General features: G+C 38.8%; 1 protein-coding gene and 1 pseudogene across 1 annotated transcript; both read right to left on the reverse strand.

The window, feature by feature from the left end:
* Positions 1-524: 524 nt before the first annotated feature.
* Positions 525-8,141, reverse strand: LOC137727735 (12-oxophytodienoate reductase 2-like; annotated as a pseudogene).
* A 2,459-nt stretch (positions 8,142-10,600) lies between these two features.
* On the reverse strand, positions 10,601-13,931 carry LOC137746886 (putative 12-oxophytodienoate reductase 11). The gene is made up of 5 exons (XM_068486905.1): positions 13,485-13,931; positions 12,921-13,061; positions 12,691-12,821; positions 12,062-12,226; positions 10,601-11,751 (listed from the first exon to the last, which is right to left on the reverse strand). Exons 1-5 carry the CDS (start codon positions 13,559-13,561, stop codon positions 11,159-11,161), a joined length of 1,107 nt encoding a protein of 368 aa, XP_068343006.1. The 5' UTR covers positions 13,562-13,931; the 3' UTR covers positions 10,601-11,158.
* Positions 13,932-15,274: the final 1,343 nt, after the last annotated feature.

Genomic DNA, 15,274 nt, shown 5'->3' on the forward strand with positions numbered 1-15,274 from the left:
TGTTTGAATGGATTAAATAATTTTTGATTCGAATGATTTTTTGCATGAATGATTTTCAAATTAAATTAAGAAATTGAACACTGCTGATCATTGAGTTTATATACTTAAGACACGTCATTGGCAAATGGGGAAGACGAATCAAAGATATATCCTAAAGCCAGTTGAACAGATGTACAGTCAAACGTCTAGAGGTTAATTATACTGTTAATTTCCAATAATCATAATATAAGATCATCACAAACTATCTTTATTAAACTCATTGGCATGGGATGCAATCAGTTAGCATGTTCAAGTAACCACAAGCTGCAACACTACACTTGAACTTGATACAGATCGAACAATGCAGAAACTTACTATACAAATGATAATTTTACAATCTTGTCAGCCAACTTCTGCCCCTCGATTCGTTATTTTCTGTAATTATCCAAACCGTGCAAGAAAAGCAACATGAAAACACGTAAGCAGACTAATGCGGGGATTTCAGAAATATAAGAGTGTACAAGCTTCCATATGCTGCGCGAAACCTATGCAGAGGTGTCAAGGAACGGATAATCAGCGTAGCCAATAACTGGTTCAGGCACGTAGAATTTGTTTCTGTTGTACTTGTTTAGATGAGCATTGAGCTCAAACTTCTTCGACAAGTCTGGTTTAGCCAAGAACCAACGACCATAAGCAATAAGATCCGCACAACCCTCAGCCACAGCATTGTTCCCATCTTCCCTGTCATAACCACCAGCAGCAATGAAGGTACCATTAAAATGTTAGAATCTAGAGACTATGATCTCTATTGTAAGGAGTGAAGCGAAAATGGAGATGAAAGATTTCTGGAAAATCTCATAAAGTTGCAGAGAGGATATTCACACATAGCAAAAACTGCTTCATTCATTCACACTCAGCACACAAGGCATGAGCAAGAATAAAACCGTCAAGAGGAGAGGGAGATTCTCTCTTACAAAGTTCAATCTCCACCATTCATGTAATGTACCCTATAAGATAGCTACAAGTGGCAACACACACTACTATCACTAAGATTACATCTTAGCTGTCCACTTGGAATATAATCCAATGGCTCACATTTAAATTTGAAATACTAAAGGTTATGCTAATATTTCTCTAGCACAAACACTTATATTCCAACACTCCCTTCTAAGTGTTGTGCTGAGATTACTCCAAGCTTCTTTCTCAGGTATTCGAACCGATCTCTGGCCAATGCCTTGGTAAGGATATCTGCAACTTGCTCCTCAGTCTTGCAGTATAGTAGATCAATCTCCCCATCTTGTAATGCATCTCGAATGAAGTGATGCAACAACCCAAGATCAGTCATTTCATATTGTCTCATCATCTCAGTTTTGAACTCCATCATCAATTTGTTTGAACTTCCAGCGTAGATGATATTATCCACATATAGAGAAACAATGAGTATTCCACTTTCAGCAGTCTTCACATATAATGTTGCTTCACTAGGACTTCTTTGAAAACCAGCCTTAGTTAAATAGGAGTTGATTTCTTCATACCAAGCTCTTGGAGCTTGCTTAAGACCATATAATGCCTTCTTGAGTTTGAAAACTCCATCTTCCTTGTTCTTAATCACAAATCCAGGGGGTTGATCAACATATACCTCTTCATGTAATACTCCATTCAAAAATGCTGACTTCACATCTAATTGATATAATCTCTACCCTTTCTGTGCAGCCAAATCAACCAATGTTCTAATTGTATCAAGCCTAGCAACTGGTGCAAAAATTTCATTGAAGTTTATTCCAGGCTTTTGAGAGTAACCCTTTGCAACTAGTCTTGCTTTGTTTTTCTGCACTAAGCCATCAAGATTCAACTTGGTTTTGTAAACCCATTTAACACCAATTACTGGTTTATCAGATTGTCTACTAACCAACTCCCAAGTATTGTTTTTCTCTATCATTGCAATATCATTCTCCATTGTTTTCTGCCATGATTCATCCTTGACAACTTCTTCAAATGTTTCAGGTTCAATGATGCACAAATTGCACCCTTCATACACTTCTGCAATGCTTTTATATTTTAGTGGAGTGTGATCAACATCTTGTGGACCTGAACTTCCACTATCTCCTGCAGCACCAATTCCAACATGTACTTCTTCAATATTTTCTGGTGTCTCACCATCACCTTCTGAAATCTCAATTTGAGTCAGACTTGATTCACTAGTTTTCTTTTCTTTTTCAGTAAGCATATCGGTGAGTGGAATTGAGATAATGCATTCTTTTTGTGCCTTCCAATCCCAACTTGCTTCCTCATTGAATACTACATCTCTGGAAATAACAACTTTTCTAGATTCAATGTTATAAAGCATGTAGCCTTTCTCACAACTTACATACCCAAGAAACACACATCTTGTGCTAGCCAAATCAAGCTTCTGTCTTTGTTGTTCTGGAACATGTGCATAGCACAGAGAACCAAACACCCTTAAGTGCTTAATTCCTGGCTTTCTTCCGCTATAAGCTTCGAATGGAGTTCTCTTGTCCAAAGCCTTAGTTGGACACCTATTTAGGACATATTTTGCAGTGTTAACCGCCTCAGCCCAAAACTCCAATGGTATCTTCTTCTCAAACATCATACACTTAGCCATCTCCACAATGGTCTTGTTCTTCCTTTCAGCCACTTTATTTTGCTGTGGTGAGTATGCCACAGTGATTTGCCTTTCCATTCCAATTTCGTCACAAAACCTGTTGAACTCAATGGATGTATACTCTCCTCCTCTGTCATTTCTTAATTTCTTCAACTTATACCTACTTTGCAATTCAACAGTAGCCTTAAACTTCTTAAAGACATTGAACACCTCATATTTGTATCTCAAAAAGTAAACCTAACACATTTGAGTAAAATCATCTATAAAAGTGAGGAAGTACCTATTTCTAGCCTTTGTAACAGTTTGCATTAGTCCACAAATATCAGTGTGTACCAATTCCAGTGGAATAGTGGCTCTACTTGTTGTCTCTCTTGGAAAAGAATCTTTGCAATGTTTCCCAAGAATACACCCCTCACACACTTCATTGGTGTTCTTGATTTCTGGTAATCCAAGCACCATTTCTTTCTCTTGTAGCAGTCTCAAACTATTGACATTCAGATGCCTTATTCTTCTATGCCAAATTAAAGTTGACTTACTTACACTTGCTCTTAATGCAAAATGCAAATATGTTTTAAGTTTCAAAGGAAAACTTTTGTTTCCTCTCATTGGCACCTTAGCAACTAGATTAGAGAGAAAGCAGTCATAATAAATTCCAGCCTTATTATCTCCAACAATCAGAAAGTGCCCATACTTCATCATCTATCCCACACTGAGTAAATTCTCCTTAAGACCAGAGACTATCATTACTTCTTTGATATACCTCATTCCCATCTTAATGTCAACCACCAAACTTCCTTTTCCAATAACATCAACCAATTGTTCTGTCCCCATTTCTACTTTTGCAGTTATGCTTCTATCAATATCAACTAGCACATCCTCTCTGCTAGTCATATGATTACTACAGCCATTGTCCACATACCATACATCTTCCATGGACTTCTTATCAACTGCATTATTAACATAGAACTTGGTTGGTGTAGGAAGAACCTGAGTTGCATAATTTAGCTGTTGAACATTTTTCTTGTTGTTGTAGTCCCTTGCAATATGCCCTATTTTTCGACAACAGTGACACTTAGGTTTGCCTTTAAGAAAACATTCTCCATAATGATACTTATCACAGTGCCTACAAGGGTTTCTACCACCTTCTGCAACTGCAATTTACTTCCTAGATTGGTAAATAGGCTTTTGATCCCACTTTTTAAATTTTGGTTTCCAATTTTTCTGGTATCGATTCCCTTGATTCCCATAAGCATTGACAGGTTTGGGATTCACACTAAGACTTACAAATGCTCTCTCAGTTTTATTCTCATTATGTCTTTCCAATTTCTGTGCAAAACTTTTCAACGAGGCAACTACCTCTTGGACCTCAATCACATCTATATCCCTTGAGTGTTCAATTAAGGAACATATAGGATCATACACGGAAGGTAAACTAATCAACATTTTCTGCACAATTCTCTCTCTAGACAATTCCTCTCCATAACTTCTCATTTGATTTATCAGATCAAACAATTTTGTAAGATATGCAGGCAAAGACTCATTATCTCTCATTCTAGTATATTCAAATTCTCTACGAAGACCTTGTAATTTGACACTTCTAACCTGTTTGTCACCATGGAATTCTTGCATCAAGATATCCCAAGCTCCCTTAGAGGTTTCTTCGTGAGAGATCCGAGGGAAAATCTCATCGGAAACTGCTCCTTGAATTAGCACCAACGCCTTGGCATCTTTCATGAGCTTTTCCGAGAGAGATGCAGCATCACTCGATCCCTCCTTCTTCTTCTTCTTTTCAACAGATTCATTAGCTCCCTTCGAATCTGAGCACTCTACTCCTTTTTCTACAAACTCCCATAACCCATAAAATTTGAATATAGTCTTCATCCTTATGCTCCAGAATTCATAATTCTCGCCGTTGAAGATCGGCGCTCTTATCTCACTACCTCTAGAACCTGCCATGTTCGACACGAATCTTGCAATCAATTTCTTCAAATTTCAACTCGTTTCCTTCACAGATTCAATCGCCCAGTGTTAAGCGACCAAACCTGGCTCTGAGGCCATGTTAGAAACTAGAGACTATGATCTCTATTGTAGGGAGTGAAGCGAAAATGGAGATGAAAGATTTCTCGAAAATCTCATAGAGTTGCAGAGAGGATATTCAAACAGAGCAAAAATTGCTTCATTCATTCACACTCATCACACAAGGCATGTGCAAGAATAAAACCGTCAAGAGGAGAGAGAGATTCTCTCCTACAAAGTTCAATCTCTACCATTCATGTAATCTACCCTATAAGATAGCTACAAGTGACAACACACACTACTATTACTAAAATTACATCTTAGCTGTCTAATTGGAATATAATCCAATGACTCACATTTAAATCTGAAATACTAAAAGTTATGCTAATATTTCTCTAGCACAAACACTTATATTCCAACATAAAAGCCTTTCTCATGGGTACAAGACTGTGGGGGCTATCAGATTTTTATCCTGCTGTCTTCATCCTAGGCTCAACCATGTGGCAGTACAGGATCCCATATTTGTTCAACGAATTGGCTAGATAAAGGCCTAACGCTTTCGGATCTAAATCCCCCGATTCCATATAGCTGGCAAATGAAGATAATCTAATTCCAATTTTATCTGCTCCTATCTCATTAACAACGGCTTCAACGAGTACCCGAGCAAATCCACAACGATTCTCCAATGATCCCCCATATTGGTATGTTTGATCATTCATTTGATCTTTTAGAAACTGATGATCAATAAGGTATCCATGGGCTCTATGAATTTCTACTCCATCAAAGCCTGTATGTCAGCCAAACCATTTCAGTGCACCAAATATTATTTGTAATCTAGCATGAACTATTGTCTCACATCTAGTTAAACTGCAATTAACTACATTTGTAAGATTAGATATGGTTTGTTTGCTTATGTTGGAAGTAATTTTGAATTCACGCTAATTTTATTTCATACTTAAGTAAAGACAAATTACTAGCTTCTATAGCGTTCCTTGCAGCAAGTCTGTTCATCTGTCCTTAATCGCCTTGGAGGAGAAAACTCAACGACATCAATGCCATTAGATCGCATTTGGGGGGTTGGTGGCTTGTCAGTATAAGAGGTTGGAGCTTGCCCATTTGGCTAAAACCCTGTAAGAAAATATTGATAGAATCACAATCCGAAAGATTTCTATTACAGGAATATCAAGGCAGCTTTCTGATGCTTCAATGGCCTAACTTTTCACTTATGATCCAAACGCTTTAAATGACACAAAGTGAAACGGGCATCACGATGGGGTACAAAAGTGACGATACACTAAGAACCAGAACAATGAAATTCACAACACCTACGCAAGCTGATTCTTTGAAAAGTTTTTCTCAGATTTAGCGAATAGCTATACCGAGAAGGCTAAGTGAACATTCACGAATTTAAGGGTCAAAACAAGTCCAACAAATCTAAAGCATAAGATAACTGGAGTGAAAGCGTAGCTTTGATGCAAGAATATGTGTAAGTACCTAACTTGATTCTGTGGTGGCAAGTCGAGATGGTTGAATGTGGACTTGACTCGGGTGGTAGTCTAAAGTAATCTCAAATAGTCATCTCGAACGGGTAAATAATATTACGAGTGAGTTGATCAACAAATACTGAAACATCATCATAGTCTCCACATGTACAAGATGGTTTGTATCGGAAATCTATGGTGACATTCACCCATTTCTATTCACATCCTTAGTGGGTCCCCGACATCCCAAGAAGAACAATCATGGGAATTTCTTCCCACCTCCAAACAAGAATAGAAGGAAATTGAGATTAGCCTAATGGCTTCCATCTCACCACTTCCACTTACTAGTAAATTAGACATCTACTTACATATTCAGCGACATTCCATTCATACAATGCCAATAACTAAATGGACGAAAACAGTGGTACAATTTAATACTGCCAGCATGCATGGCATCCGCTGAAATGTGAGCCAACAATACTCACCGCAGGTCGAACACCAAAGCAAAACTAATTCTTCAGAGAGAAAACGATAGTTGGATATGGATAGTTCGGATATAAGTAAATTGTCCATGGGATTTCCGACTAAGAGCATCAGATACAACAGTTGCCTGACCATGATAGTACTCAAAGGTGCAATTAACTCACCTCTTTAGTCACAAACTCAATTATTTTTGTGTGAAAACACACTACAACTTCTTTGGTGAAAAAGGATGCAACATTTCTCACTATAGAGAAAATGTCACCAGATTTTATAGCGAGAAAGGTTGTTGTCAGCTCTAGGTCAAAGATAGGATGGTTCACATCATGCTGTTCCAATCGTCAAGAGGTAAACGCGTTACTCGATCCTACTGCATCAATGTGTAGCCAACATTTAATAATACACACCACAGAAATTTGAATAGTATAAAAGCTACGATCAGATGAGACAATACCTCGTTGTCAGAAACTTTGTTCGTCGTCAGCATCGCAATAAGGTTGACTGGTTTCTTAGCCAAAAAGGAAATAGGTCTAAGCTTAAAGAATAGTTAAGAACTGCTGATAGGATTTGACAAAACCAAAGACATTTTGTATTTCACAACATCTTGTGAGGATTTTCAATTTCCAACGATCGTAACCCCTTTTGGAAATTGATGAGAATAACGTATGCTACCAAAGGAACTCCCAAGAAAAAAAACTACTAAACAAAACTCAAAGAGTTTGACGTACAGCTGACAATCGATGTTTAGTGAACTTGACCTCGTGGTTGAAGTAAGCAAGAAGGTTATCGATAGAACAATCATCGAGAGTTGTTCTAAAGATCCACACAAATTTCCTCAGTGGAAGCGAGTCCAAGGACATTAATTCGATCCCACTAACTAACACCTACTGAACTTCACAATGTCTAATGCTTACTCGCTTTCTCCAACACACACTTCAAATGTTTCAAACAATTTCCATAAAGATATGACTCTGCCTGCTATTCCTAGGGATTGCATGTTGCAGAGTAACATCTTTATTTTAGATCTCCCAAACTCAAACCACTAAGATTTTTCCGTTTCACCACTCTTATGTAGGTACGACTCTGCCGCAATTCCCAAGGAACGCATGTTGCAGAGTTGCATAATTATCTCAGATCTTCGGCTGGTCTTAACCAGACTTCCTCAAATTGAGATTTCTAATTCACAAAACTTTAATGCAAAACCAACTCTGCCCGCAATTCTTAAAGAACTCATATTGCAAAGTATCGGTCCAATGTCGAAAGTCATCCAACAATCCATTTCATCACCGATGAGCACAATCCCGACACGAATTCTTGTATTTCAATAAGAAGGTGACAACTCAAACAGAGAAAGGTTTGTACAACTACGCCAAATGGCACCAAATCAGGAAGTTGTGACACCCAAATAAAGTCATGACTGACACACAACTACAGTAACAGAAGATCCTAAGTGTGCTCTGAACAAACCACGCTCTGATACCAAATTGACACGCCTGACCCTGATATTCTCCAAACACCAAGGTAAGCACGTGCTGGCGGACACCCGAATGTGACGAAGCCATATTAGGATGCATGAGAACTAGAAAGAAATAACTAACATAAATAAAACTTGTAAATTTAATTATAAGGAATATGCAATTGTGGAACGTGTTCAGAGCATACAACTACACTGAGAGAACTCGAAGATATCGATGCAGGAGTGCCTTGATGCTGGGATTGTATGCCTCGATTCGAAGTCCTGAAGGGCTGCAAAATAAAACATGAGTGGACTAAGTTAATATATAAGTAATACTAAAACAGTTAATCTTTAAGGTATTAACCCCCAGGTTTAGAAAACTCGTATAGCATAATAAGTAATAGGTTTTTCCGAAAACCTCTAGCGTGGCATAAAACCTTTCATAAAACATATATCATATATAATGTGTTGAGTAGTAGTAGCACAAAGGCGCGCGCACACACACACACACACACACACATATACATATAACTTCATTCGCCTGAAAGCACTACATCTCCCGACCGAAGCCACCAACCTACGCCCGGCCAAAGCCATATATAAGTATCTTCCAGCCGAAGCCACCAACCTATGCCCAGCCGAAGCCATATAAAATATCATTCGCCATAAGGCAATATCATTTTCATGTAGGTCCTACATCACCTGACTGAAGCAAATTAATGATTTCATTCGCCCGTAGGTAGTATCATTAGCCTGTAAGCCCTACATCACCCGACCAAAGCCAATTAATGATTTCATTCGCCCGTAGGTAGGACCATTCGCCCATAAACAGTATCATTCGCCCGTAGGCAGTATCATTGACATGTATGTAGGACATTCGCCCATAGGCATATCGTATGAGTAACCACTAAATAAGCACATAAAAACATGAACATAATATTTCGAAAATATATGTATATCAATCTCAAATCGGAGCTCAGTAACTAAAACATCATATCTTAGTATCACATTCATAGGTAGGTATATAGTCATCAATCATATATACCACAAAGAATGTAAAGTCGATAAAGCATAATATATCATAAAGTGTAAATCCAATTTTCTCATAAATGTTTCATAAAACGTAACCAACAAATCATGCTTTTCTTGTATGCATTTCTAATAGTAAAATAATGCATTTTGGAAAGGGTCCACTCATAGATACTTCATCGTTGAAGAGCCGTGCAAACAAGAGAGAACGAAAACGCCATAAGCAATTACACTTAAGCACATAAAGGGTCCAATTAATAAAACTCTACCATAACGATTGAATTTCGGGAAACGGATGTCATAAACGGATTCAGGACGTCGAAAAACATAGGGGGGACCTTAGGTACCCCCACGCACCGTCACGGGCGGCGGCCCGAATGGCCACGCGCCGATTTAGGTTGCCGGAAAAGTTACCAGTGCTGCCGAGATCACCATCGTGGACGGCGACAAAGCACAATACCTCTGGTGAAGGCGTGCGTGCTCCACGCACCGGCTAAGACAGCGCTCACTCGCGAACCCATGCGCTAACTAGGTTTTGGGTTTGGGCTGGTTCAATTGGGTTGAGCCGCAAGGTTGGGCTGGGCAATTAGGCCGGGTTCCATGGCCCAACGAGTTGGGCTGAACTAGGGTTATGGATCTGGGTTTAGGGCTATCAAGTTAGGTCAACCTGGTTTTCAAACTGGTTCTCACGGAGACGAAAGCCGGAGCTTCCCAAGCTTCGGTCAACCTCGAAACTACACTAAACTCCATGTTGAAACTATGAAATGAAGCCACGAGGGAGAGGAAGAGAATCATACCACTTTTTGGTCCAGCCGTGGCCAGAAAGTGGCCGGGAAATCCATGTAAAGTCGCAGACCAACGCTGAAGCACTGGGTTTAAAACCCCGAGTTGATTTCAAGCTAAAACTTCACAGAAAATGGTATACATACTTAACAACCAAACCAAACATCCAAATTAAGATAGGGTAAGGTGATTCTGAGGCTCATCTACTCGGAAATGGTGGAAATTCATCAGAGATGTGGGTGTGCTAAGTACGTTGGGTGGCCTCTATGCTTCATAGAGAAGGGGAGGGAGGGAGGGAGGAGGAGGAGAGAGAGAGAGAGAGAGAGCAAGGCTTAATGATGGTGATGGGTGATGGGTGATGGGTGATGGTGTTCATCGTAGGGGGTGGGTGTAGGTGTATAGCGCTCAGGGGAATGGGATGCAACAAGGAAGAGAGATGGAGAGAAGTCTCAGAGTTACACACCAAGGACACCAGGGAGAGGGAGAAGGAGAGAGAGCTGTGAAGGAAGAGAAAGATGAAGGATTTGGGTCGGGGGACAAAAATCAAGGGTGGGCCCCTTGGGCACACCAATTAAGACCAAAAGCATAATTTCAAAATAAACATCCCAATCTTAGTGAAATTATAAAAATGCCATTTCGTTCTGTAAATTCTGGGACAAGTTGTTACATATTACAAAGATAAAGATTCTAAAACAACCTTCGCTCAGAGAATAAAAATAGCTATGCAGTGAGAATATCTATGGGAAACGAGTTAATCCTCAATAAACGCCTCAATAGAATGACATATCTTTGTTAAAGCATCTGCCACAAAATTAGCTTCATCTAAAACATGATAAAAGTTTATATGATCAAGCATCCCATGTTTGCCAACATAAAAGAAGGATCTTTCCAAGTTTAGGAAGGTAAGAGTTGCCAAAGAGAAACCGATTTGAGTCGCATCTGCTCCAAATATCTCAGGCAAACGGTCAGCTGACAAAATGCGGTCAATGGCTTCAACATCTTGAGAATAAAAGGCACAACTAGGATCAATTGGTTGTACTTTGTATAGGGATAAGAATTGAGTTACCTCTTTCACAAATGTTACTTATTCATTCCGGCCATTATACAGTACAACACTGAACAGAAAGTATAACCTTTCCGGCCTCTAAGTCCAGAACCCTCCCAAACATTGGACACTACAATACTAGATAATGCAATAAGATACAACAGTACAATACAATATAGTTGAAAACAATCCATCTAAGATAGTACAGACTCAATCAGATGAATCAAAGGAGCCCTACTGTTCAAGCTTCCATCTTTGCGGTATACTTAAGTGGTGGCTTCAAGAAATGGATAATCAGTGTAACCAATGACGGGATCAGGTATGTAGAATGTCTCTCTGTTGTACTTGTTTAGAGGAGCATTAAGTTCAAATCTCTTTGGCAAATCCGGATTCGCCAAGAAAATACGACCATAAGCAATAAGATCTGCACGGCCCTCCGCCACAACACTGTTTCCATCTTCCCTGTCATAACCACCAGCAGCAATGAAGGTACCATGGAAAGACTTTCTCATGGGAAGAAGACTCTGGTGGGTTTCAGCTTTTTCTCCAGCTGTCTTCATCCTCGGCTCAACCATGTGGCAGTACACGATTCCATATTTGTTCATGGCATTGGCCATATAGAGGCCTAATTCTTTTGGATTTGAATCCCTTGAGTCCATATAGTCAGCAAATGGAGATAATCTAATTCCAACTTTATCCGCTCCTATTTCGTTAGCGACAGCTTCAACAACTTCCAGAGGAAGGCGGCAACGATTCTCTAGAGATCCACCATATTGGTATGTTCGATCATTCACATGATCTTTCAAAAACTGATCAAGAAGGTAGCCATGCGCCCCATGAATTTCAACTCCATCGAAGCCTATATAGCAAATTAACAATTTCAACATACTGACGGTATTAGAACCTTAAGCATTGTCGCTGAATTACCAAACAAATAATGGTTAGTTAATATGTAGTTCAATAACAAGATGTGAGGGGGCTTGCAGCTCCATGGCAGTGAGCTTTTAACTCCACCCACCCCCCCGCCCCTCCCCCAGGCCAGAGTTTGAAGAATCCCCATCCCATCTCTAACTACATTTCTCTGATCAAACACAATTTATTTTGCACAAGCTTTGAAGCAAATTGAGTTGTTGTAAATTTTGTCTCATTTTAACGTAAAGACAAATTACCAGCTTCAATAGAATTCCTTGCAGCAAGTCTAAAATCATTGACAATTTGTGGAATTTCATCTGTCCTTAATCGTCTTGGAGGTGTGAATTCAGAATCATCAATGCCATTTAATCGTATCGGCTTGTTAGTAGAAGATATTGGAGCTTGCCCATTTGGTTGATAACCTGTAAGCAAGGAGAGAAAGAATTACAAGCTGAAGTCTAACGACAGTAACAAACATCCACAGTAGCACTCTTTTAAGTGGGAATCCTTTGTTACAAATTACTATAAAATCGCTTGGTCTGATGAACCACACATGCTATATACTAGTTCTGAATTCTGAGTTATGTTAACATCAAACTTCTTCCCATCCAATAATAATAATAATAACAATGCTTCCCAAACAGCAAGGTCATAAAAGTGGTGTCTTCTTATGGGTTATGTTAAAAACACCAACTCGGAACTTAACAAGTCCAAGTTTTATCGTCATTTGAGCAACAAAGTTGTCAATTATAATCACTCAGCTCGTTCTGATGCATACACCATTATGTTATACATCGAACTTCTTAATCGGTCTAATTATTCACTCATGTTAACAAAGCATTTTATGGCAAAAGTGAGGTCATAAAGGAGTAAGTCAGAAACGCACCGCTATTAGAAACCCTTCCAACATGCCAAATCTGACAGAAGAAGACGCCCCCTTTAGCATGAACAGCATCAACAATGGGTTTCCAGGCTTCAACTTGCTCCTTTGTCCATATGCCAGGTGTGTGCGGGTACCTTCGTATATTAAAGAAACAAAAATTTCATCAAACTTTGGAACGAAAGAAGCACCCTCAAATGTTTGTTAGTCTATAAATCTACTGTTGTTGAAATTACCCTTGAGCTGTGTCGGAAACTCCAGTGGCTTCGGCTATGAGAAGACCCCCGTTCGACGCTCTCTGAGAGTAATATAAGATAGCATGTGGTTGAGGAACATTGTTGTATGATCTCTGTCTGGTCAATGGTGCTAAAACAATTCTGGAAAGGAAAAAGAAATTGTAAATTATAAATACAGAGTGATCAAGACGGAATGTGGCTGAGGAAAATTATCGAATGATCTGTATCTAGTCATCAACGGTGAAAATACAATTCTAAAGAGGAAAAACATATAATAAACCATAATACAACCTTTAGACTTTGTAGGAAGCTTTAGTTTGCTAAGGCTCCCTTGATAACAAATTCGCTTACAGTTTTCTTGTTTTAGTTAAGAAGGAGAAACAAGGGAGGGAGAAGGAATTTGGGACGAAAATGTGTGAAATAAAAACTCTAATTGTAGACTATCTGAATTTGCTTTATGTTCTTCATTTTCGGTATCATTCCATGCACATTATATTAAAATAACGCGACAGAGAAATTGAAAAAAGTAAACAAATAGTAACAATGTATGAAAGTTTTAAGTACCTATGAGAAAGATTGAAGTTTCCCAATTTGTAGGGAGTGAGGAGAGGAATCGTGGGAGGTTGAGCAGCAGAAGACATCTCAGAATTCGAGTCGGTCGTCCGCCACCTGATCTTGCACTTGGCCTTGTATACTGGATTCTGGGATGAAGGAAGGAAGGAAGGAAGGAATGAATGAATGAATACAGGACCCCATTGGGTCTTTATACGTTCGTTAGGAGCTTAAAAGTCCACCCTGCAGCTTTCCTCCAGAAAAGTCAGAGATGGCTGGGTCCCACATCTCCCCTCCCTTGTATGGAATGGAAGGCTGAAAGCTGTGGTGGTGGTTGCGGCGGCAGACGTCGGTGGGTGGATGATGGATCTCTCCAATGCATTAATTAGACTGATTAGGGAAAGAGACGTAGGAAGGTTTGATGAGGTCTGTAATTACGTTTACGTGGGTTGAAAATTCACCAGTTTGATGAGGTCTGTAATTACGTTTAACTGGGTTGAAAATTCTCCAGTTTGATGAGGTCTGTAATTACGTTTAAGTGGGTTGAAACTTGGGGCGGTATTTGACCCCTAGATCAGTTTTAGGATAATTTTAGGTCATGGGTTCGAAGGAATTTCTTTTTTTTTGTTTTTTTTTGGGGGGGGGGGGGAGGGGGGTGAGGAGGGGAATTATAGGTTTTAGCCCATGGTTAGAGTGGGTTTTAAGGCCATCTGCAACCAGATGGGTTAAAACATAATCCCGTCTAGAGTTATAACTTTGTAAAAAAATTAATTTTAAATTAACAGTTTCATCATATTCATATACTATCTCCAACCAAATAAGCTAAACATAGCCTCGTCAATTTCCGATGGATAGCTAGGCTAAAATTCTAGGAAGCTCACCATTTGGCTAAAGGGGCATTAGGTTGGCCAAATGTAGCCCCCTCTTAGCCTTTTTTGGGGGCCCAACTCCTCTACTGCACTATTTGAGTCAAATTTAACAGCTATGTTTGAAAACATCTAACGGAAGTTTAATTAAATTAACCAATAAATTTAATATATAAACTTAAAACTAAATAATTATTGAGAGGGTTATGTTTAGCCACTTTGGTAACAGTATATAAGTATGGCCAGATACTGTTCAATCATTTCAGTTGGAGATGGCCTAAGGTCAGAATTTTGAGGAGATGTGAGACTAAATGCATGTTAGTTACAAAATTATATTAGTTTAGATCGCTTGAAACATTTGACAATTTAATAAAGAAAAACCAACTTAAAATCCATGAACCATTAGAAAACTCATTTTCCTTTTTTGTTTTATTAAGTTGTCAAATATTTAAGCTTTTGGATACAAACTAATGTAATCTTATGTTTGGTCCTCACAAATCTTCAAAATGAAGACCTTAGTTGATCAATGAAGAATATATGACAAATTAAATAGTCTAAAAATAAAAGGCTCCAATTAGGGATGGGTTCAATTCGAATCGATTCGGTTTTTTGCCAAAATCAAAACCGAACCGAAATTTTGGTTCGATTCAGTTTTTTTTTTTTCGGTTCGATTTTTTTCAGTTTTGGTTTTTTGCGGTTTGGTTTCGGTCCAATTCGGTTTTTTCTGTGATTTTTTTTAAATCTTTTTTTTTGTCAAAAATATAAAGAAGAGTAAATTTTTTTTTTCTTTTTCCGATGAACTGAGAAATCAAAAAAGGAGCTTGAATTAAAACTGGGGCAACTCGCAATGATGGTTGCATCAAACAAATCGTCAATATCTGCAATACAAACAGAAACCTTTGTAAATCATAAAGTCCTTAATGCTGAATAATCCTT

The sequence above is a fragment of the Pyrus communis genome, chromosome 1 (genome assembly GCF_963583255.1).
Source record: "Pyrus communis chromosome 1, drPyrComm1.1, whole genome shotgun sequence".
NCBI classification, from domain to species: domain Eukaryota; kingdom Viridiplantae; phylum Streptophyta; class Magnoliopsida; order Rosales; family Rosaceae; genus Pyrus; species Pyrus communis.